The following is a 24,141-nucleotide window of genomic DNA, read 5'->3' on the forward strand; positions in this document are numbered from 1 at the left end:
GCGCTATAAGACGGCTTTGTTTCCATTCTCCGGTTGTACGCCACCTTGGATTGTGCTTCATTCACTAACTTTTAGTCCTTCATTATGGCTCCCAAGTGCAAATCAGACTCTTCTGACGGCAGGGCTTCGATGAAAAGAAAAGCCAACTCATACATGCATGACAGTCGCTGATATTCATCACTTTTCCGAATAACTGATCAATATCGTGATGCACGTAACGGCTTTGTTTACATTTTCTCCGGAGTTCCGACTTACAGCGAAAATCAGCTTAAGTCCAATGTAAGTCGAGGACCCCCTGTATAGATTTATTTTTCTACTGAAGGGACGGCTTGTCAACTGTCAAATCAACACCACATGCTAGAAAAGGCTTGCTTCAAGACAAACGCTACACAATTTAACATGGCTGCCCAACATGTGCCCAAAAAAAGGCTTCTTTAAAACTAATTTCTGTTGTTGGCAATATTGGATTTTATTTAAATGCAACTACAAACTTTCCAACCATTTTGCCTCAGGTGTTTAAAGAAAGTTGTAGTTTTTTTTTCTCATATCTGACCTGTGCAATATTCTTATTTCCATCTAGAGGAATTTAGACAATCTAAGCTTGTAGTTATGTATATTTTTTGCATTTTTCAAAAGGTATTTCTTATATGTTTGCATTGAGTTCTTTGCAGCTGTAATAATGCAACATATTGTATCAAAACATGAGTATTTTTCCTCATATCACTGCTCATACTCCACTTTTTTTTTAAAGCTTATTGTTTGTATTTATGTCCTACCTCTTCTGTTAAACTCAAATAACACACTGTGCTGTCTGCCGATGAGAAATTCTCATCGTTCGGCTCGAATCAATACAGAAATCTTTATGAATAGAGATGATTTCATGAGCCTCGTGGCAGCTGGACGGTGGGGAGATTCCTTCGAGGAGTAGTCTGAATGATGGCGGGATTTAACGGTACAGAAGAGATATCGAGCTGGAAAACAAGGATGGTAATTGAAAGGAGAGAAATGGTTAATTACAGCAATGGCAGGAAAAAGCTAGAGCGAGTGGGGGGAACTAGAGAGAGATGGAGTGCCTCAGGATGATGAAAACCGAAGCCCGGAGGCTACAAACATGTACAGTATTAACCTGGTGTGCAGTGAACATTCGAGTCCAGCTGCCAAACACCGCTAGGGCTTCGTTTGCCGGCAAGGAAGCCTGACAGGGGAGGGGGAGGGAGTCGAGCACAAAAGATGGAGGAGGGGGAAGGCATTGCTTTCTCTGCAGCAATTCTACGTCTCCATCGGAAACCTTTATGGGCCGATACGTCTGGATTGCACTTAAAGAGGACTGCTCTGGCCATCGATTTATCTGGGCTTCACAGCCTCGGTCGACGGCCCTGTAGGGAACCTCTCTCGCTCCCCCTCCGACGCCAAGCCACAAATCTGGAATCGTTTGCTTTTCACTCCACAGTCGCAGCTGAGCAACCGGCAAGCCAAGCCGGCCGTCGCTTCCGTGGCACCGCCTCCCAACGAGCCAAAGCAGGCCGCGAGAATGGGATCCGACACATTCCTCTTTTCAAGTCGATACGCGTTGTAATTACCAGTAATCGGCTGTCCGCTCAAGGACGCCTAGAGAACTTTACTGCAAAGAGTGCATGAGATTACAACGGCTGAAGGGCTGAAAATGGTCCATTTTTATTTTACACTCTCTTTACATTTCATCTAGTTCCTTTTTGGAAGCTAATCCTCAACTGTTTTCTGTGCAATCTCTTCTATAGTTGTGTTTCTATGGTGCATTTTAAGGTGGAAAATTCCAAAAATGTCATAGAAATGGCAAAACTCCTAAAAGCATCAATAATTCAAGGATGCCTGCATAACTTTCCAGCAAAGAATCCATGAGATTAGGATGGCTGAAGAGTTGAAAATGGTCCATTTAAGTTATTTTACATTCTATTCTATTTATATTTTATCTAGATCCATACTTCTCTACTGTTTTGAGTGGATTCTCTTCTGCAGCTGTGTTGCTACAATGGATTTGTATGTGCACTGCAGGGACATAATACCACAGTCAATCCAAAAATTGCCACTTTTTTTCCATTTTTAAGGACCAATAATCAAAGATTTGACCCAAATTACTCAAAAAGAAATTACTTACATGCCTAAAATGGCACAAATAACTCCAGGTTAGTCTAAATGACACAAAAACTGTCCAAAAAGATCAATATTGGCGTTGTTGTGGGTCAAAATGATGAAAAACTGGAACCTTGTCTGATCAAACTTTCCATACATCAGATTCTACTGATGGTAGAGCCTCAAAAGTTGGTGAAATATCGACCAAAGACTATTTTAGTAGAAATATGGATCCATCCATGTATATAAACACTTAAAGGAACTTTATGGAGACATAATACCACAGTCTTTCAAAAAATGTCCACTGTTTTCCATTTTTAAGAACCAATAATAAAAGATTTGGCCCAAATTTCTCAAAAACAAATGATTTAATTGCCCCAAATGACACAAAAACTCAAGATATATGTCTGAGTTCTCTCTACTTCCATGGTTTTGCTGTGTCTATGGAGGTGAATGACACTATATTGCAGTGAAAAACAAGCCCACAGTGAATAAAATTGTGGATTTTTTTGTGTACAACTGGTCCCAGATAATCCGACTCTTAACACAACATATTATTACTCTTTTTGTGCTTTTTCCCCCCTATAAGCTGCAGCAGACAAGTTCCACATGTTGTTATTATTATCTAGTATTTCCACAGAACTATGAAAATAAAAAATACAAGTACCATCACGCTTTCAGAACACTTCCCTGACAGCCCTATTATGCACTCTATGAATTCTCGGAGTGCTTTTTCCAGTGTTATTAATAAATAATTCTTTTACTACCAAAAATGAGCTGTACTTTTGAGCGGCGGCCCATTAACCGCAGCAGCCAGTTTATTCCAGCAGTTCTGGGCCAGCGCAGCCTCAGGATGCGACAGGTGAAAAGCACCGCACCAGTCAATAGTAGCATTCATTCCTTTCCTTTATCGCCTCACAGCTCTTTCCATCTCCAGTCGTGGGTTTAATGGCCGCTAATGTCTGCGTGGCATAATTAGCAGAGCGGCCAAAGAGCTCCGAGCCGCTGAAAACCAGGCTTTCTGTGCTCCGTACAGTCAATAAAATATGCATTTCCGAGGCATAAAAGCGAGTTCATTTCTATTTCTGGAGCAACAAAGGCGGCGGGTTGCATGATTGGCCAAAAGAGCAGCGAAAACGAGCCGGCTGGATGTGAACAATTCCCCTGATTGCTGCAGCATCGGCCGGACTGACGGAGCTCTGAACTGTAGACGAGAGAGTTAGCATAATCAGCAACCAGCAGTTATCTCATTTACAGATCCTGATGCTAATGATGTCGCTGCTATAGAAAGGTGCAGGGAAATAATGTCATTAATTAAAGACAAGTGTCATTTGTCATGATTGTCTAATGAAGCAAATCACATTAATCAAGTGTAATTTAATAAAAAATAATCTCAAATCTGCATTTTAGTGCCAAATGTCATTAGTCTTTGTCCGGTATAATGTGCTTTACAAGAAATTTCAAATGACGTGTTTTGGTTTAAATTATCATTAAGGAGGAAATGTAGATGCACAGAAGAAAATGACATCATTTACGTTTTAATCGCTCCCCTATGAGCCGATACCAGGAAGGAAATCTCTCTGGAAAACAAAATATGGCAGTATTTGTTTTTACAGTACTTAAATGAGCAAAAAATATTAGTCATTTTATATATAGTTGCTGTTGTTTGGAAGAAAAATTGTGTCTCCTAAGGACAAAAAATGGAAAATAATTTGATTAAATAGTACTTTAGGGATTGCAATTGCAGTGAATGTACATGTTGATTGTTAGAAAGAAATAAAAACAAAAAGAACAAACAAACTGTAAAGGTTAAAGTCAAGATCATTTTTTGTGGTACTTCTGCTGTCAGACTTGCGATGTAAGTTTTTGTACTTTTTATAATGTAATCTACCATATATTGCAGAAAAACAGTGGTTAATCCAGTTAAATCATAGTTATTTTACAGGTAAGTCATTTTTAAACAATACTCCATAATATTTTTTACATACATTTGTGGCAACCTTGCCGTCAAATTTTTATCTTTTTTTTTTAAAAGATATTTTACAGTTTTTAAACATTAATCTGTTATAACATACGTTTGTGACACGCTCGCTGGAAGATTTTTACCTATGTTTATACAGATTTGTTTTACAGTGTAAGTTACTAGATTTTTTTACGCAATATACTAATAAACTGCACACTGCAGTATGTTAAAATCAGCTATTTTACAGATAAATTATTTCCGTTTATTTTACCTTTTACAATTTTTGAACCTTAAAGTTTTGCATGTTTTTTTAAAAACATTTTTTCTGTCACTCCAACTTATTTTTTTATTTTTTTCACCACAGTTTAAAACAGCTAAAAAATAATTATTTTACAGATATTTTCCTTTTCTTTTAAATCTTATTTTTTATATATTTTCTTTTACAGTGTGAGTTATTTGAATTTTTTTGTATAATGCAATATACTTCATATCGCAGAAAAACTGTTTAAATCAGCTAAAAAATTATTATTTTACAGATCTTTAAAATTATTTTCACTTTTTATTTTTTTACAGTTTGGACTTTCAAGTGTCCCGTCATTTTTTACTGTATTTTTATGACACTTTTGTTGCCCAATTTTCCTTTCCAGTGTAATTGATTTGTATTTTTTATAATGCAATATACTGTATATTTCAGGAAAAAGATATGTCAAATTTTGCTGTTTTACAGACAAGTCATTATTTTACCAACATTTGCCTTTATTTACTTTTTACAGACATTTGCATTATTTTCAAAGTGCTCCATCATTTTTTTTACATATTTATGTGTCACCTCCTTCACTCTTTTCTAACTATTGTTTTTTTCTAATTATTTTTTCGTAATGCAATGTACTGTATATTACAGAAAAACAATATATTGCAGTGTAATTTTTTTTCAGCTCTGCTTTGAATCAAACCACAATATCGTTAAAAACTATTCAGAAAAACCTTCACTAGACAGAGGATGGGATTGCAAGATGGAAATTAGCTTGAAAAGCTACAGTCTGGTACAAACATCTTTGCTCTTGAGCTTAATGTCATTGTACACTGTCCTGATAAATAAATGAAATGATGTAGAGTAATGCAGCAACAACAGGCTGGTTAAATTATTCCTTACTGTCTACATGACACATAAACAAGGACAGGAAGATGGAAACAGCTTCTGGGATTCGACTTTACAACATCGAAACTTGAGCCAAGCATCTGAGAAACAAACGGAGCTACAGTCGCACAGTCACGATTGTCTCCTTGGCATCACAAGGTAATCAGGAATAAAAAGAAAAGTGTGAAGTGTGCTGCGCCGTCATCCATACAGCTGCTGCTTCCTCGCCCATCGAGGAGTGTGTGGCATTCTGTCTGAATGGTAATTATGACAGGAACAAAAGGGGCATTTAGAGACAAAAGCAGGTTTTGGAGTGAATGGGCCAGCTCCCAGTGTTCTGACTCCGAGTGGCGCTTCAGGAGCGACGATACGAGGTAATTATGCAGGGAGGAGGCAGAAAGGAGGGAGAGGGAGATACCGGGGCTTGGCTTAGCGTCTAAAGAGAGCAACTACCAGATCTGCATGCTGCACATGTACCGTCCGTCTGGCTCGCTGTCGCCTTCGATGGAAGCTGGCGCTGAGACAGGCAGCGGGCAGCGGCGACGTATTCAGACGTACAGTAAACACTGATGCATGCTGGGATTTAAATTGCACCACACGACTATGACTTTTCACCCTGAGAGATGGTCTTCACGGGATTTACAGGGAGGAGATGATTTAGGGGGTGTTTGTCAAAGTATCACTGAGGAGTACCACTTGTTAAATATTAGACGGTAAATTCAATACTGACCATAACAGTACATGCTATGTAAATGCATTTATTCATATGAATTTAGTCCTTATTATTCAGCCGGTCTTCGGTTTACAACGTCCTCGACTTACAGCGTTTTGTGGTTATGTCGCCATCTCCCATAAATTTATTAAGAAAGTCTTGTTCCATCATTCCAACATACGGCGTCTGCGACATTAAAACAAATTTTGCTTGGGAACTAGTAGGCGAGCGGAGCGGACGAATACGTCGTCACGATGCGATACGAGGAAAACGGCTTTGTTTATATTTGTCAGTCGTACGTCACATACGTCACAGTATGAGTTCCAGCTTAGGGCGGAAATCGAGTTACATCATAAGAAAATTAGTACCAGATTCCGACATAAGTCGAGGACTCCCTGTAGTATTATATTTTTTATTTTTGTGCTGCTTCTTTCAGGTCTCATCTGTATCCAGCAGCTCTAACATGTAAATTTCTGCATTGAGGGATCAATAAACTGATTATTTCTGATGCGATATTCAGCCTTTTTTTCAAATTATTCGTACTGCTTTTAGTTTCTTTTAAATTTCCAAACTCAAATTGGTCAAATCCATCAAGTAAATTAATATTAAGAAGTAGCAGCAGCTTTTTGCTACTAGTTTCACTGCTAGTTTCATATTTCAGCGAATAAACTTTCAGTTTCAGGTATTTAAATCACGTTTTATACTGACGTTGTTGGAAAACGTTTTCTTAATTTCAAATACAGATTATTGGCCTCCTCAAATGCTAATTTTGTACCTTAAAACAAACTGAGATGAAGAAGCAGCTGCAGCTTTTGCTACAGTTCTGACAATTGAATTGCTGTGAAACTGTACGTGTCCTTTGCTCTCTATATGAAAATGAGTTGATTTCTTGTCTCTAATAGCAGTTTTCTGTCCAGCAGAGTGAGTTCAAATCAGCCGCAGAGGGAGGAAAATCAAAAAAAAGAGGATGATGCCACAGATGGTTAGCCTATTTTTAGTGTAATACGCTTTGATTACAGCATTATGTCCTCCTAAATTTATCCTTTTTATTGCAAAAAATTGCCTAAAAGGTTATAAATGCTGTCTCTACAGCTGTGAGTGAAACCAAGAGAAACCAGTGTACCACTCACAAATGAGACCAAACCTACCTTTGTTAAAATAAGCCTATATATATATATATATATATATATATATCTGATTAAAGGTCATCTTACCTCTCTGATCTTGTCTCGTTTCTCCTTGACGTCGGGCTCCGGTGGCTCTCCGTCGCTGACTCCCACCACCTTGGGCATGGGGACGGGTGGCAACGGTTTGGGCCCCGGGTCCTTCTTTTTCAGGTCCTCCATCACTTTATTCTTCTCCGTCTGGATCTCAGCTTGCAGTTCCTCACGTGACTTTCGCAGCTTCTCCTTCGCCTCCTGCAGCGCTCGCTCGTGGTCTGCACGGATCTTGTCTCGCAGGCTTTCCTCCTCCTCCCTGCAGGAGGAAAAAGAAATAAGTTGGTAAGTTTTAATTCTTTATGCCGTGTTCAGATCCCCATTAACCCCCCCCAAAGCGGTTGCTCATCTCCCAGGGGTGCACACATGGAGATGTTTCCACCCCAAAGAAGGAGTTTTTAATTGTTCATACAGTATGTGCAGAGAAATGCAGACCGACTGTTTGTCAAAGCTGTGCAACAATGATAAGACACTATAAAGAACAAACTATAAAAAAAACAAAAATTAAAGCTGCAAACAGCGTTGAACAGGTCCTCGAACACCTACGCAAGTCAGGACGTCAAGGTGTGACAGAAATTTCAAGGAATTTGAGACATAACTGACCAACATCAGTGACTATATCACGAAGTTTTTAGCCACAGAACATGCAATTATAATGCCAATAACTTCCTCTTATCAATAGGTGGCGCTATGACTATGACTCAGTCTTGGAGTGTGGAGGTCTTCAGATCCGGACTCTTGTCCAGCACATGAAATTTGGCCACATTGGATCATCTGAGATATAAACACTGCAGTAATTACAGCGAGACATCGTAGTGCCGCCACGGAACCACAAAAACTCACATTATTCCCCAAAAATAATCATCAATGTCTTAAGACTTATATCACCACATCTGAGGTTAACATGGTGATCTGGGGAATAATAGTACATCAAAGCATACAACATGTCATTTCCTGTTGCCAGCAGGTGGTGCTATGATTTTGAATGGATATTGGACTATGGGTGTGATCAAACATGTCAAGTTTGAGGGAGATTAGAGCATTTAGAGGGTATTTAGATGGCACTTCCTGTTTCATGGTGAAACATCAAAGATCAGGGGGCTGCCATGGCCATGCCTTTTGATTTTTGTGCAAGATTCTGATGACTTTTCATTACCAAGTCCTGTTACATATACTGGGCAAATGTGAGGTCTCTTGGAGTTACCCTCTATCAGTAAATAACCCCTGAAAATGATTGAAGAAGAAGAAATATGGCGGCTGTGGCTCAGGTGGTAGAACGGGTCATCCAGTGATCGAAGGGTCAGTGGTTTGATTCCCGCTCTCGCCTAGGCATGTGCTGTTGTGTCCTTGGGCAAGACACTTAACCCACCTTGCCTCCAGTGCTCTCACACTGGTGTATGAATGCGTGTGAATGCTGATGGTGGTCGGAGGGGCCCGTAGGCGTGGATTGGCAGCCACGCTTCCGTCAGTCTGCCCCAGGGCAGCTGTGGCTACAAATGTAGCTTACCACCACCAGAATGAGAATGTGTGAGCGAATGAATAATGGATTCATTGTAAAGCGCTGGGGTGTCTTGAAAAGCGCTATATAAATGTAACCATCATTATTATTAAAAAATCTCACAGTTAAAGCAAAATAGCGGACTTCCTGTTGGGTTTAGGGTTAGGGGAGCTTGTAGGGGCTATGGGTGGGTAGGGCCCTAGGGTTAAAGTTAAGGTCAGGATTAACCCTAATCCTAACTCTAATCATCAACATCTTCAGACTTATGTCACCACATTCGAGGTCAATATGGCCAACCGGTTAACAATAGTACATCAAAGTGTAAAACATGATTTCCTGTTGTCACCAGGTGGTGCTATGACTATGAATGGATATTGGCACACGGATGTGATCAGGGCAGGATTGTGATCAAAAATGTCAAGTTTGAGATAGATTGGAGCATGTTCAGGGAAGTTAGACAGCACTTCCTGTTTAATGGCGAAGCATCAAAGTTCAGGGGGTAGCCATGGCCACATCCTTAGACTGTGATGAAAAATTTTGTTAACTTTTTATCGTTAAGGCCAAATTTGAGGTCTCTTGGAGTTACCCCCTATGAGCAAACGACTCCTGAAAGTGAGCAAAAATAACAAAAAAAATCTCACGGTTAAAGCAAAATGGCCAACTCCCTGTTGGGTTTAGGGTAAGACTTCAAGAGACTTTTATGTTCACCCTGATGTGCTACATATCCCTACCAAATATCCTAGATATAAGTGAAACATCCTGACTGTAATAGATGGTACAAATGTTTTCAGGGGACAACATAAAATGTCACATTTTTTACCACTTCTGCTGTGTGTGTAAATTTCCATGGGTTTTTGAGCATGTGTAGGCCTCCAATATGTGATTGTTTTAGGTTGAAAATAATTCCTTGCATTCCAGTAGGGTTCCATGCAATGTCAGTGCTCGGGCCCTAATTAGGAAAAAAGTCACGTCGTAAATAATGAGGTGGATTTTAAACTAAAGGGCAGTTGTGTCCACGTGTGGGCAGATTGCATGTTCTTATTTACATATTTAGATTAGTCCAGTGTGTTTTAGTGCAGATGAAGGCACTACATTTTGGCTTTCACAGTACTAACTACTTGAGTCTCTGTGTTTGGAGAAGAAAGTGCCTTAGGGTTTTCTTTTAGACACCGATTAAAAATTAAAAACATACTCTCACCCTTTAGGAGGTAGCTGGGGATGAAAACAAACAACATATTTTGCATGTTTTCTGCACCTATGCCCCTTTTTATGCTTTTATTTACTAAATCGATATTGTATTCCTGTTAGATTCGTCGAGGGTGAGCGGCCTCAGCAACAAGCAGCAGCAGGAAACCAGACGAATAACTGACCCATCTCTAATCCAGATCATTACGGGACAAAAACAAAAACCCCGTCGGTCTCTCGCGGGAGACGTTAACCTCCCAACCCCAGCCAGCCTGCAGTTACATCAGCTTCAGGAAATAGGACAGATGTAGAGGAACACAATGAGGGTGCCAGAATGACAAAGAAACATCATCTGCGGTTCCACATGGCGACGAAGCCCCAGGGTGTTGACACAACCCCACCCCACGAGGACGCAGGTCAGTAATGAAAAACAAACATAGCGGGGTGCCGACGCAAGAGGCGACAGCGGGACGACGATGCCACACCATTAACCAGCGGTCGTTTAAGCAGGAAAAGCTGTAAAATTGCATCTCGATTTGCTGTTACAATTACAGCCGACGACTGATGAATGAAGACGGACGAGCGGCACGTCACTACAGGGCAGGAGGCGTCTGATTAGCAAACATCATCCCGTGTCTGTCAAGTAAAGTACAGGACACATCTTTGTGCTTCAGCTGGGAATACTGTAGATTTAGCTGGCCGTTGTTACATTCACGGGTTGTAACCTGTGTATTCGTAATATCGAGGAGATGTGTGGAGCATAGGAGGAAGGACGTGGAAATGAACCAGGGAACATCATCAGAGACCCCACTCATCCTGGACATAAACTGTTCTCCTGCAAGAACAGCTTCTTCCCCACAGCCATCACCCTAATAAACGGCTGAACCATTCCTCCACACCTGTAGAAAATATAATACAGAGGTCCCTCATCTATCGTTTAGATCAGGTTCCAGAACCCTCCGCGACAGACGACAATCTAAGTAGCGATTTTATATTCATTCAATTATTTATATATATATGTTATATCAGGCTTTATAAACCCTCCTGATGCTGCCAGAAGCCTTAGAAGGGACAGAACATTTGATCGACATCGCAGGGCTTGAAATAAATTCTATTTTTTTACAAACGCCACAGAGCAACACCATGTGCAGTGATCAGATCTGCTGTACACTGTGCATTTTATTTAAATTTAATATTCTTTAATAATATATACAATTTAAAAATCTGCAATACAGTGAGACCATGGAAAGTGAACGGTGATATGGCGAGCGACAACTGTATACCGAAGTATGTGTACATTATTTTGTCACTGTGAACAATATTCTCCGCTTTTTGCAACATATTCTCAAGCTAGCAAGTATTATTTTGCACTACTGTGCATTATATATTCATTTCTATATGTGTAAATTTCTGTACACACACACACACACACACACAGTCAAAAGTTTTAGGACACTGTCTCATTCACATAAAGTAGAACCTGTCCTACAACTTTTGACAGGGGGTGTATCTACCAAATTTGGTACACATATGCAGCACATCAGGCTGAACAAAAAAGTCAGTGACAGCCACATTACAAACCCAACAGGAAGTGAGCTATTATGCGTTGAATGTCAGATTTTGCCCATTTTTCTTTTTTTTCTAGAGCGAATTCCTCCTAGGGGGAAACTCCAATTCACCTCAAATTGGGCCAGTACATACAGGAGGCCTTAATGATCCAAAGTTATTAAAATCTTTTTCCAAAGTCAAAGGGCATGTCTGTGGCGGCCTCTGGAATTTTGCTCCTTCGACATGAAATTTCAAATGCTGTGTAAATGCCCTGAACATGCTCCAAACTGCCTGAAACTTTACATGTATGATCAGAGTCCTGTCCTGATCACATCCATGTGATGAAATACATCCCCTGTCAAAAGTTGTAGGACAGGTTCTACTTTATTTGAATGAGACAGTGTCCTAAAACTTTTGACAGGGGGTGTGTACATATACATATACATATACATATATATATATATATATATATATATATATTCTGCCAAGGAAAGTGACAGAGGTATGTGATGGCTGTCGCATGTTTGTCTGTTATTCCGTCTGTGCACAACATTACTCAAAAACGAACTAATGTATTTGGATCAAATTTTCAGGGAAGGTCAGAAATGACACAAGGACCACCTCAGTAAATTTTGGCAGTGATTCGGCTTATAGTCTGGATTCACGGATTGGTTAAAGATTTCTTTATCATTGTGAGATAGCAGCACGGTGTCAATGTAACCATGACAACAAGCGACCACTACATCAGCTGCCTGCTGACGATCACATGATTGTGATCCTACTATAAATCCACCACTGAGGACTTATCAGGACTTATCCATCAGACATGATACAAGGAACAACTGATTTAACTGTGGGGGTGTTTCCGAGTCCCACCAACCGCTACATATTTATGTCATGTGATTTGGTATCCGTACATAACATACACATGCATAACACACGCCTGTGCTCAGCATAAGCTCATTTTGTTTGTGGGTACATCTGTATTAAACGGACACGTTCCATGTTGCTGTGAGTTCTGATCATCAATAACTAATAAATAAATGCTGTATTTCAGACAATGCCATATGGGGGAATGAACAGCCTTGGAGGAGTACGGTGCTCTGAGTGCTTTTCTTGTTTTTACTATCATTTAATTTTTATTTTCTCTTCTTTTTGTTATTTTATTATTCTCTGTTCTTATTCCTCGGGTGACACCAACAGCTGAAGCCAAACTCCTTCTCTGTTGCGTACATACTTGGCCATTAAAGCTGATTCTGATTCCACATTTTAAATTATAATTTGGACTTTAAACGCATCAACCCGAGTCATTTTTGCTCCTCTGTGTGTTTGATATCTTGCAGGAAACAGCACCACATTACCAAACATGAAGGTGATCGGAATTGACAAGGGAAGAAGGAAACTGAAAGACAAACTGAAGACGCATTTCCCTTGACGCTTGACTCGGTCCCCGCCGTGCTGCATTAGCAGGCAGCGCCAAAATTACCTTTACTGTGAAATATCCACCACAAACTCCGCCATGCATCCACAAACCTGCATAAGACGTGAGCCTTGGGGTACAGAAAATGAGGAATCTGGAAAACAACCGTGCGTTTTCTTGGCGCCAACACGTGTGCATGTTTATTAATGACCTTCCGCGTGATAAAGGCAGAAAATGTGGGAGGAAATGACGACCTGCTGGGATCGGTGTGGACTCAGCTGCAAGGATCCCCAGAGTTAAACCACTCACATCATCTCTGGCGATATGTGTGTGTCCTTGTGCATCTATCTATCATTGAAACACGACCCTGAGAGAGAGAGAGAGAGAGAGAGAGAGAGAGAGAGAGAGAGAGAGAGAGAGAGAGAGAGAGAGAGAGGCAGCATGTCTTACAGTAGTTGTACTATAAGCACAAATCCACGGCTCAGAGAATGAAAGAAAGGTTTTAGCCTACAATAGCTGCCATTCTACGATAAAAACAATCGCACAAAGCTGTGAGAATCTTTGTCCTCGTCTGAAAGAACAGCAACGAAGGTTAATAGGAGTTACAATGCAACATAATCCTACTAAAAAATGTGGATTTTTTAAATAATCGGCCATGTTTTCTGCATGTACATCGAAATAAACACCTACTAAATGTGAATTGTGGTGATGCAAGACTAAAAGAAGACTGCATTTTGGGAGTTCACATGACCAAGTGTGGTGTTTGCAGACCTGTTTGTGCTCACTAGGTGTTATTGATTTAAGCATCCAGCTCTCAGCCGGTGAAGACTTTTTTTTATGCTTCTTTTTTTCCCCCCACCCGTGTACAACCAGGATTTATGTATTTTTTCACCCCCAGTTCAAAGTTTGTCACTAAAATTACTGCTGACCAGCGGGGGGAAAAAAAAGAAGAAAAAAGGAAAGATGTAGAAGCAGAGCAGGGTGTGAGTCAGCCTGCATTAGAGCAGATGTCTTTATTGTATACCTGCTTGATAAGAGTAAGTGCTACAACCTGAGCCAACTTCACAAAGAGAGCAGGCATCCAGAGCCGCGAGGCCGCTGGAAAGAACAGCCGACGTGACTCAACAAACCCGCCGCCTTCAGCCTTTATGCATATCAGCCACCGCGTATAAAAGATGACGCTATGAATCTATTCTGTCTTCCTGGTATCACTCCCATAACCTGAGTAAAAGCACATTTTCCAAACACTCGCTAGCGTTCGATGGTAATATTTAGAGAGCAGCGTGTCCAAATGCAGTTATATAATGCCTATAACATGCCGTTGTTGGGTGTTTTCAGACACAAATCGATTTATTAAGAACAATGTATGAAAACAGAATTGCTGATTTGAAATGTTGAGCATCTGTTACTTTCTGCTGCTAACACGCTAACATGTATGCAGGTTTTACATTCACCATAGCTCATATTTTAACACTAAATCTCTGTACACTGTTTTATTTGGAATTGTGACAATTGTTTGCTCTATTCAAGCATCTTTTTCTGCAAAATTCCTTGCTGATTTTAGATTTAATAAAGAGCAAACATGCTGTCTAAGGTGCACAAGCTTAGCTGTTAGCAACGGCTACTGGAATAGCATCAGAATGTTCATTTCCACCCAGCATGACTGGATTGATTCATTTGTTAAATTCAAGCAAAGTAAAACTCAAACTGTGACTACATGCTAGCTGTTAGCATTTAGCGTCATGCTATATTGAAAAAATGCAGTATAGAGAACCATAGTGGCATAGAAACCAAAACAAATGTGGTTAAATTAAAGACCTGCATTTAAAAAAGTAGTTTAAACGCCACTGGAAATGTTTTTAGCTGATAAAGTAACACTAAATCTTACTCTACATCAACTAATTTTCAAATGTGACATTTTCTTGCCCTATTCAAGGACCGTTCTGTAAAACCCCTTGCTAATTTCAGACTTTATATATGACTTTATATATACTAAACTTGCCCTCTCAGGTCTGCAAACTTAGCCGTTAGCGATGGATTCTGTCTTGAGGAACACCTGGCTGCAGATTTGGGGTATAGCTGAAAGTTGAACGTTTTCATTTCATCTGTTTATCTGTTAAATTCAGGCAAAGTACAAACTCTAACTGAATGCTAGCTGTGACCATTCAGTGTCATGCTATACTGAAATAAATTTAATATAGAGAACTATAGTGAAATAGAAAACAAAACACATGCGGTTAATTCAAAGTCCTGTAATTAAAATCTTAAGTTTGCAAGTGTTCTTAGCTCACAAAGTAACACTACATCTTCCTCTACATCACCGAATTTTCAATCATGACAACTGCTTGATCTGTGCAAGGAGCTGTTCTGTAAAATTCCCTGCTAATTTCAGACTTTCTATATACTAAACTTGCCCTCTCAGGTCTTCCAACGTAGCGTTCTGCCTCGAGGAAACCCCGGCTGCAGATTTGGGGTATAGTTGAAAGTTGAATATTTCATTTCAATGGTTTAATCTGTTAAATTCAGGCAGAATGAAATGGAAACTGATTTAATGCTAGCTGTGAGCGTTAAGCGGCACACTTTATGGAGAAAAATGTGGAACCATAGTGGTATAGAAAACAAAGCACGTGGTTAAATCCAAGTCCTGCATTTAAAATCTTAGTAAAGCAAAAGTCTGCAAGTTTTAGCAGCAAAATCCATATTTATTTATTTATGCATTATGGAGAGCAATGTTCCCTCCGATTGCTTTACTATTGTACTATTATATCTATATATTTTTTTATTATCACTGCTGCATTAACTTACTGCTGTAGATGCTCAAGGTTGCGGTCAGACTACCATTTGGATGAAACTAAAGTTTTAAAAATGGCTGGAACAGGAAGAAAGACGAGTAGGAAGATGTTTCAGCTACGTATCGTATGACAGTGGGTCCTTTTTATTTCTTATATTTCCTTTTTGTGCAGTTTGATCTCGCTCAAACATGAGTCCAAAACACTGAAATCCACATTCTGCTTCTCTCTCCTGCTCAGTCTGTCACGTTTAGTTTTTAGTGATATTTGGAATAAATGGCCATCTGTTTCTAGCACCGGCACGTGTCTCAACACTCTGGAAAATCACCCGTTACCTGTGGTAGGTGGTGCGGACTGACCTGACATAACCCCCATTAATCAGCTGATGCCGAGACGATAACTGGCTGACGCCGATTATCTTAAAACGACATCCAATTGGTCTGATTATTTGGTAAATTACTGGCAATTACACACCGGTTGAAAGATGTATAATGAAACTGACAGGTAATGATTTCATTTGAGGAGGTCTAAAGGGCGGCAAAGCGGCGGTTTCTGACAAATAAGTGGCAAAACATCAACTTGGGGAAAGCGAGAGTGTATAAATCTGCAAAGGCTGTGTGCATGTATCTCTGCACTGATAATGGCTGTTTGTGATTGCAGAAATGAGAGCATAATTGAGTTAAAAGGGCTAAAAGTAAAGCAGGGAGAGGTTTGGAGGCAGTCAAAAGCTAGAAAAGGAGAGGAAAAATAAGCATAAAAGAGAAGATTGCAGGGGCAGAAGGTTATGTGTGATCAGCATGCATCAACCATGTATTTTCTATGAAGTACTTACCCTCTTCAGGTTCAATTAGAGCTCCACTTTCTCTAAACTTGCACAGAGCAAAACGCATACAATGTAATGCCAGATCCGTTTATCACTGTGTGTGTGTGTGTGTGTGTGTGTGTGTGTGTGTGTGTGTGTGTGTGTGTGTGTGTGTGTGTGTGTGTGTGTGTGTGTGTGTAAAAAAAAACATGTAGAAGATAGAAAAAGAACAACAAAGAGGAGGCAGAATGTGAAAGACAGCCATGAGATAAAGCAGTGAGACAGCGGCAGGACAGAGACGGGCTTTTTATACTAATTACCCTTCACACAACACAATGTGCATCCATTTTATAATTCTATCATGATACTTGACGCGAGGCCAACAGCGACCAAAATAAACAGCCTCCGAGTTACGCAACATCGCCCTGGAAACGACTCATAAATATTCATGTGGCAAAACAGCGCGTCTGACTTTAATTGATAGAAAACATATTTTGCCTTCCGACAGAGATGGCAGCTGCTGTGCACGCAGAGCGAGTGGATGCATTTGTGGGAACGTTTCATTCCTCATATCGTGCGTGAGTGTGATGTGTTCATGCAGGTGTGCATCCTCGATTCAAGCGTTTCTGACGGCGGCGGTGTGTTGTAGCGTGCTGTGGTTTGTGTGCATGCATGTGAATGTACTGCCTCCAGACACATGCATTTAAATGTGATATTTAGATGCTGCTGATATTGGATTGACTGTTAAGAAGCAAAGGATGGTGGTTAGCACCATCGCCTTGCAGCTAGAAGATACCCAGTTTGCATTCCGGCCTTCCTGGGATCTTTCTGCATGGAGTTTGCAGGTTCTCCGGCTTCCTCCCACAGTCCAAAAACATGCTGAGGTTAATTGATGATTCTAAATTGCCCGTAGGTGTGAATGCAACTTATTTGTCTCTGTATGTAGCCCTGAGACAGACTGTTACCTGTCCAGGTGCCTCCTGCCTTCACCCTCAGTCAGCTGGGATAGACTCCAGCCCCGTAATGAGGCTTAAGATGTATAAATAATGGAAGGATGGATGTTAAGAAGCAAAAGAAAACACGGGGTTTAAGCAGACGCTTTATTGATTGCTGATTCAGTTCCATGTACAGCGCTCAAAACATTCTTTTGTGTTCCTGTAGTGGTTAATCCGTCAGTGTGAACAAGCTCTTTAATCAAAATGACATCTTTAACGCTAAAATATAATTATTGTTCTTAACCATGAATTTTCTAATTTACCATTTTCCAAAAAAGCAGAAAGAAACAGCAAAGCATATTATTATTTTTTAACTGAGATGCTCAAATTACAGTCATTTGCTTGCATTCCTGAATGGAGAAATTAGCTTCAGTGGTTGATAATTTCTGACTTCTGGCTCAAATTTGGGTATAAATGTGTGAATTCAGTTTGATATCCCTCACTCTTGTTCAACATGGTGAGGTGTAGGGAACTCCCTGAGAAAGACGGAGTGAGAATTAAAGCTCTTCATGATGCTGGATGGTCTTTGAGACATAAAGTGTTCTCACTGTGTGGTCCAGTATGACTCGGACTCAATTGCAGAGACTAGTTTCTACATAATGCACCAAAGAAGAGGCCGAAAACAAAAGCTAGCTGAAGCAGATGTCAGGCACCTCAAGAGCTGAAGTACTAGAGACAGAAGGTAGATCACTGCTGATCTTCAGGCAGAGATTAGTGCTTCTGGGTGGCAACCGGAGAAAGTCTCCAGAATGACCATCAGCTGACGACTGAAGGAAAAAGTCTTAAAGGCAAGAACAGCTGCTAAAAAGCCATTAATGAGGCTTGTAAACATCCAAAAAGACCTAAAATTCGCCACGAACAATGGACTGTAAATGACTAGAAGAAGGTACTCTGGACAGATGAATCCAAGTTTGAACTCTCTGGCAGCATCGTCGTGTTTATGTCTGCTGTAAAGCTGGAAAACGTTTTGATGCTAGATGTTTGCACCCACAATGAAACACAGTAGAGATCCCATTATGGTATGGGGTTCCATTTGTTCCATTTTCCATGTACACATTAGTTCAAATGGATGGTATCATGAACAAGAAGGTCTACCACAACAGCTTGGTGCATCATGGAATCCCCTCTGGATTGAACATGATTGGTCGTGGGTTCATTTGCCAAGACGACTACGATTGTAAGCAGACTTCAAAGCCGTGCAGAGACGACTGGACCAAGAAAAATGAATCTAGAGTCCTGGAACTGATGGACTGGCCAAGTTCAAGTCCAAACTTGAATCCTAATGAACAGATCTGGTATTTATTGAATTCAAAAGTAGATCGTACCAAAGTTCTATCCAAAGCAAGTTTCTGTTAGAAACTACATGGAACTAAGAAAAGAGACCGTCGAAAAGTCCATACAAACAATGGCAGCAAGAGGTCAAAGGAGGTCAGACAAAATGTTAAGATTATTGGTTAATATATACACCATCACTTAGAAACGTCCTTATTTTTGAAAGAAAAGCCATTTTTTCAATGAAGATAACATTAAATTAATCAGAAATCCAGTGTAGACATTGTTAATGTGGTAAATGACTATTCTAGCTGGAAACAGCTGATTTTTAATGGAATGTCTCCATAGAAGTACAGAGGAACATTTCCAGCAACCATCACTCCTGTGTTCTAATGCTACATTGTGTTAGCTAATGGTGCTGAAAGGCTAATTGAAGATTAGAAAACCCTTGTGCAGTTATGTTAGCACATGGATAAAAGTGTGAGGTTTGATGGAGAACATGGAATTGCCTGGTTGCAAGTTGTTCCAGTTTGTTATTTGCCTATGAAATAACAATACACTTTTTAGTCCGAAACCAGTTTTTGACAGATTTCTAAAATATCTGTGTTTTAGTCTAATTAATTTACTGCATGTAGAAAGTCAACAACACCAACATACAAAAGAAACACAAGACAGTCCAACTTTCGGGGTGTCTTCATTCCCTCGACACAAACATGCATTAACCTTCTGCAACCTCTCCTCTCTCCCTCCTCCTCCTCTTTTATGTCATCTCACTCCTTTCCATTATCTGACTCGCTGTGGCATCGCTGGCGATTCCCTTCCGGTCTCATATAATGTCAAACATGCAATTAAGAGCACATCAACAACTGCCCGACTCGATTACCTCGACAAAGGCGAGCGCAGAGCGAAGCCGCCGAGCACCCTGGTGACCGTTGGTCGCCTTACGTGTACATTTCAGTCCCACATGTCAGGCTGCCGGCGATCACTTCCTTGTTTTATGTCATATTTAACCCTCCTGTTGTCCTCATTTACAGGCACCCAAAAATACTGTTTCCTTGTCTGAAAAAAAAATATCCAGAAATTCAGAAAAAAAAAATTCCCCAAATTTCTGAAAATTTGCAAAACCTTCAGGAAGAAAATTCCAATAATTCCTTCAAAGTTTCCCTTAAAAAAATCCTCCAAATTTGGCAAGACAATTCTTGTAAATATTTTCAAAAAATTGGTAAAAATCTTGCCAAAAAAATCCTAAAAATGTCTAAAGTGAGTCCATATATATATATATCAGTAAAACTTATATTTTCTTGAAGAACAATCACATAAAAATCAACCAAAATCCAGCGAATTTCGCTGGATTTTGGTTGATTTTTATGTGAATGTTCTTCAGAAACCTTAACATTTCTTTTTTACCACCAAAAAAAATTTCAAAAATTTCCCAAAAATGTGGAAAATGTGGTCATCAGAAGTTCCACTGTGAAAATATATTTTCTTCCACATTTTCAAACCTAAAAACGGGTCAATTTTGATCCACAGGACGACACGAGGATTAAACTTCACGGGCGTTACGAAATCTGGCGCTCGGCAAAGATCATTTCTTTCCATGGCAACTGGAGAGAAGCAGCAGTTGTCCAAACCGCCCGGTGGGGTATCTAAGACGAGTGTTTTTTGTTTGTTTTGAAAGCCGAGGAAGCACAAGGAGAAGAGCTCAGGCTGGATGCGATGTTGCCGTGGCAACAAACAGAGACTCAAACACACATACACACAGAGGTCATAGATGGCAAGTCAAGTTTTAATTACTTAATTGACTCATTTATTCATGGGAAGAAGACCGCTGTGCTGTTAGCGGTGCCTGCATGGATTTCTGGTGCAACTGCAGGGGGGAAACAAACACAAAGACGCCGTTCTGTAAGATCTGAGGGTTTTCAGGACGAGTACGGCGTTAAAAGACAGTCAGATGGTGTATCTGGCAATGTGACGTGTTCAAATCATGTGTTTTTAAGCGTATTTAAGCATTAAAATTGAAAAAAAAACTGCAACATATGCAAACGAGGACATGTCAGGAGGATAAAACAACAGAAGCTGCAGCTGAGGCATCTGATATTTTGACCTGTTTCACAATGAGATCCAGAATGCAACCAAAAGAGCAGCACACGTGATCTTTATACGAGTGTACGAGCTGAAATTTCACACGGTTGCATTTGTGTAAGTTCAAGATGACAATCAGACGGATCTGGGCAGCTACTTTTCTGGTCATCGTGGTTGAAAGTTGTAGTTTTTCTTCCTCATTGGCTCAGTCTGTCTGTCTGCCAGATGTATGAAACGATCTGTAGCAGATTGTTTTTAAAAGCAAAACAAAGACAGAAACCGTGTCTTATTTCGTCAGTAGCCCCGTCTGCATCACTTGTTTGGTACAGGTTTCAGTTTTTCTCTCTAGATGCGACTTCATGGAGTTTATTTTCATTATTTCATAGGTTCCACTAAGGTTTTCTACAGGTAAAACATGTATACAGAAAATGGACGCAGCTGCTTGAGTTTCTTTGTTTACAGGAAGAAAAAAAAGTTTCATTTAAACCCAAAAAATTAGTTGAGATTCATCTCTGGTCATGATTTTTCTGTGTCCAGCTGCAGATCCACACAGATCGTGGCTAAAATACAGAAAAACACGAGTTAGAATGAGAATCCAAATGAAACAAACAGAGAAAGAAGGTCTAAAAGTTCAACATTATTCATGAATCCAATGTGCAGGGTGAAGAAAGCGCAGTGTTTTCTATACATATTGCATTTGTTCATACTTTTCCGTCACCCTTCTCTGTCTTTCCATTAGAATTAGGTTGGCGAGTGGAAAGTTCTGAGATGAAATATGTTGGGAAAGCTGGTAAACAACAGAGAAGTAAACTGCAACGCAACGTTCAGCTTAGGACTTACTGCTCTACAAATAAAGAAGCTTTAATTGCACTAAAAGAACCACCTGATAACATGATCAAGGCCACATTAAAACATCTGCAAACATGTTACAAACATTACTCTGAAATTAAAGAAAAAAACAACTATTAAGTGTGCTAAACTACACAAATATGAGCATAAACAATGTCTGAACAGAGTGCTCCCTTTGTATTCAAATAAAATTCAAATTTGTGGAGTCCCTGACAAACAATAAACAATCTTGCAAGTGTAAATTAAGTCTTTGAATGAAAGTGACTCCATGTCACCAGAATCCTATCAGAAAGAACGGTTTTCATTCTGACATCTCAGCAGCTCCTTGTCCCTCGCTGCCTCTGGTGAATTATATTTTGTCTTCTCTGCTCACTTCAGGAACGGAACAACTTCTGGTTCATCTGAGGTCACTAAATCCATGTACAGGACTCATTTTGATGACTAATTATTGTGTTTTTGTCATTTTTACTGCATGTTTTTTCCATTACACGTGTCAGATACGGGAAAAAGTAAAATATTAAGGTCATATTTGGTGTCACAATACTAAAATATATGACTTCAGTCCAAATAAATTGATACTGAAGTGACAACCTGAAACATCAGGGGAAATCATTTTTAATTCATTTCTTTAAAAAAAAAAAAAAAATCACAACACACATTTTAGTTACACATTTAGACTCTTTCACAAGAATTCAAGGCGCTTAACCCTCCTGTTGTCCTCATTTACAGGCACCAAAAAATATAGTTTCCTTGTCTGAAAAAAATAAATCCAAAAATTCTGCAAAAAAATTCCCAAAATTTTGGAAAATTTGAAAAACCTTCAGGAAAAAAATTAAAAGCTTCCCTTAAAAATTATATTTTAAATAATCCCCAAATTTGGCAAGACAATTTTTGTAAATATTTTTTTAAAAAATTGTAAAAATCTTTTTAAAAAATCCCCCAAATATCTAAAGTGATCACATATATATCAGTAAAACTTAATATTTTCTTTAAGAACATTGACATAAAAATCAACCAAAATCCAGTTCATTTCGCTGGATTTTGGTTGATTCTTTTGTGACTGTTTTTTTCCCCTCACCAAAAAATTTTTTCAAAAATTTCCCGAAAATGTGGACATCAGAAGTTATTTTTTCCACATTTTCAAACTTTAAAACGGGTCAATTTGCCCCACAGGACGACACGAGGGTTAAACGGCGTCTATCTGACTTTGTGAACTCCAACCAAATCCTTTTTCTAAACAGTGAACACTTCTTACACCAGCCTAGACCGTAAACTGTTTATCTGAGAGCTTGTTCTCATTCATTCTCTTTATAAAACGTCATCAAACCACATAGAAAACCAGAAAATGAGTGCAGACCTCTGCCAAGGACGTGTATTGACTGATTATCTACCAGACTTACAGCCGGCCATTCATGTTGATTATTTTCACACTTAATAAAACTGAATATTAAGTCCCCATTAAGTGTCTTCCCGTTTGCTTTCTGTCTCCTATACAGCGGCTCGGTGTGTTTTTGACATCAATAGTTGGATTTATCAGCTCAAGGTTGGGTCGTTATTAAAGCTTCTACATGGTATGCAGTCATCTCATGTCCGCTCTACGGCATGGAATTACTCCAACAGTTAATTATATATGTGCACACAGATATCACAGTTTAATAGACTCATACACCTCCTTGGCAGAGGTCTGAGCTCTGCTGAGTGTATTTTCTAGTAAAATAATTATGGAAAGACATGCATGTAATATTTAGCATTAACTGCACTGATAGCGTAAAAATGGATCATGATACGTGTTTGCACATTAAGTTAGCTTCATACAAAAAGCAGAGTTCTGATTCACCTGAAAGTTTTATAGCATAAAATATGCATATTTACAAAGATAGGTGTGAAAGTTTAGCTCGATATGTCAAATACTTTGAGGGGTTTTTTTTAATTGCCCTCTAATTGCCATTTTTAAGCATTTCCCCCCCACAGGGCTGTTTGAATTCAATATCTCAGAAATGATTAAAGATAAAATCCAGAAATGTGTAATTTTTCATCATGTCATTGATTCAGAATCTACTAAATAGCTGAGTGAATGACCTTTAATTGCCTTCTGAAAAATCCCAAATCCATGCTGTCCTGTCAAAACACGAGTCGCTTCCAAATGCATAAACCTGCATATTCCTGGAGGATTACAGGAGTCGAGGCCTCCGATGAATAATTCAAGCCAACAAACCGCCTCTCCGTCACACAGGTGTTCGCCTCCTCGACTAACCTGAGGAAAACTAAATCAACCGCTGATTGCCGTGAGCTCATCCGAGGCTCCACAGTCGTGGCTCGGCTACTCGCTCGTCGGCCTATTGTGTGCAAAGCCAGAGCGGGGCCTTAGTGCCATCTGCATGTATTAGCAGCCGCTTCTACTCCTGAAAGGAGAATATATGAATAAAAAAATCAGCGGCTGGGAGGGATGTTTTAAGATGCTGAGAGGTGTTCTGCTGGCTAATCGGTGTTCACTTCACAGCGGATGCAAATGAGGGAGGGAGAAAAATGGCACTGAATGCTGAAGGTTAAAAATAAAATTAA

General features: G+C 39.7%; 1 protein-coding gene across 3 annotated transcripts in view; it reads right to left on the reverse strand.

The window, feature by feature from the left end:
* Positions 1-24,141, reverse strand: part of man1a2 (mannosidase, alpha, class 1A, member 2) — a 207,278-nt gene that overhangs the window by 155,198 nt on the left and 27,939 nt on the right. For all 3 annotated transcript variants that reach the window (XM_051959126.1, XM_051959128.1, XM_051959127.1), the window contains exon 3: positions 7,137-7,398. In XM_051959126.1, the coding sequence (XP_051815086.1) occupies positions 7,137-7,398 (262 nt within the window). The remainder of the gene's footprint in view (positions 1-7,136; positions 7,399-24,141) is intronic.

Source organism: Acanthochromis polyacanthus, chromosome 14 (assembly GCF_021347895.1).
Source record: "Acanthochromis polyacanthus isolate Apoly-LR-REF ecotype Palm Island chromosome 14, KAUST_Apoly_ChrSc, whole genome shotgun sequence".
NCBI classification, from domain to species: domain Eukaryota; kingdom Metazoa; phylum Chordata; class Actinopteri; family Pomacentridae; genus Acanthochromis; species Acanthochromis polyacanthus.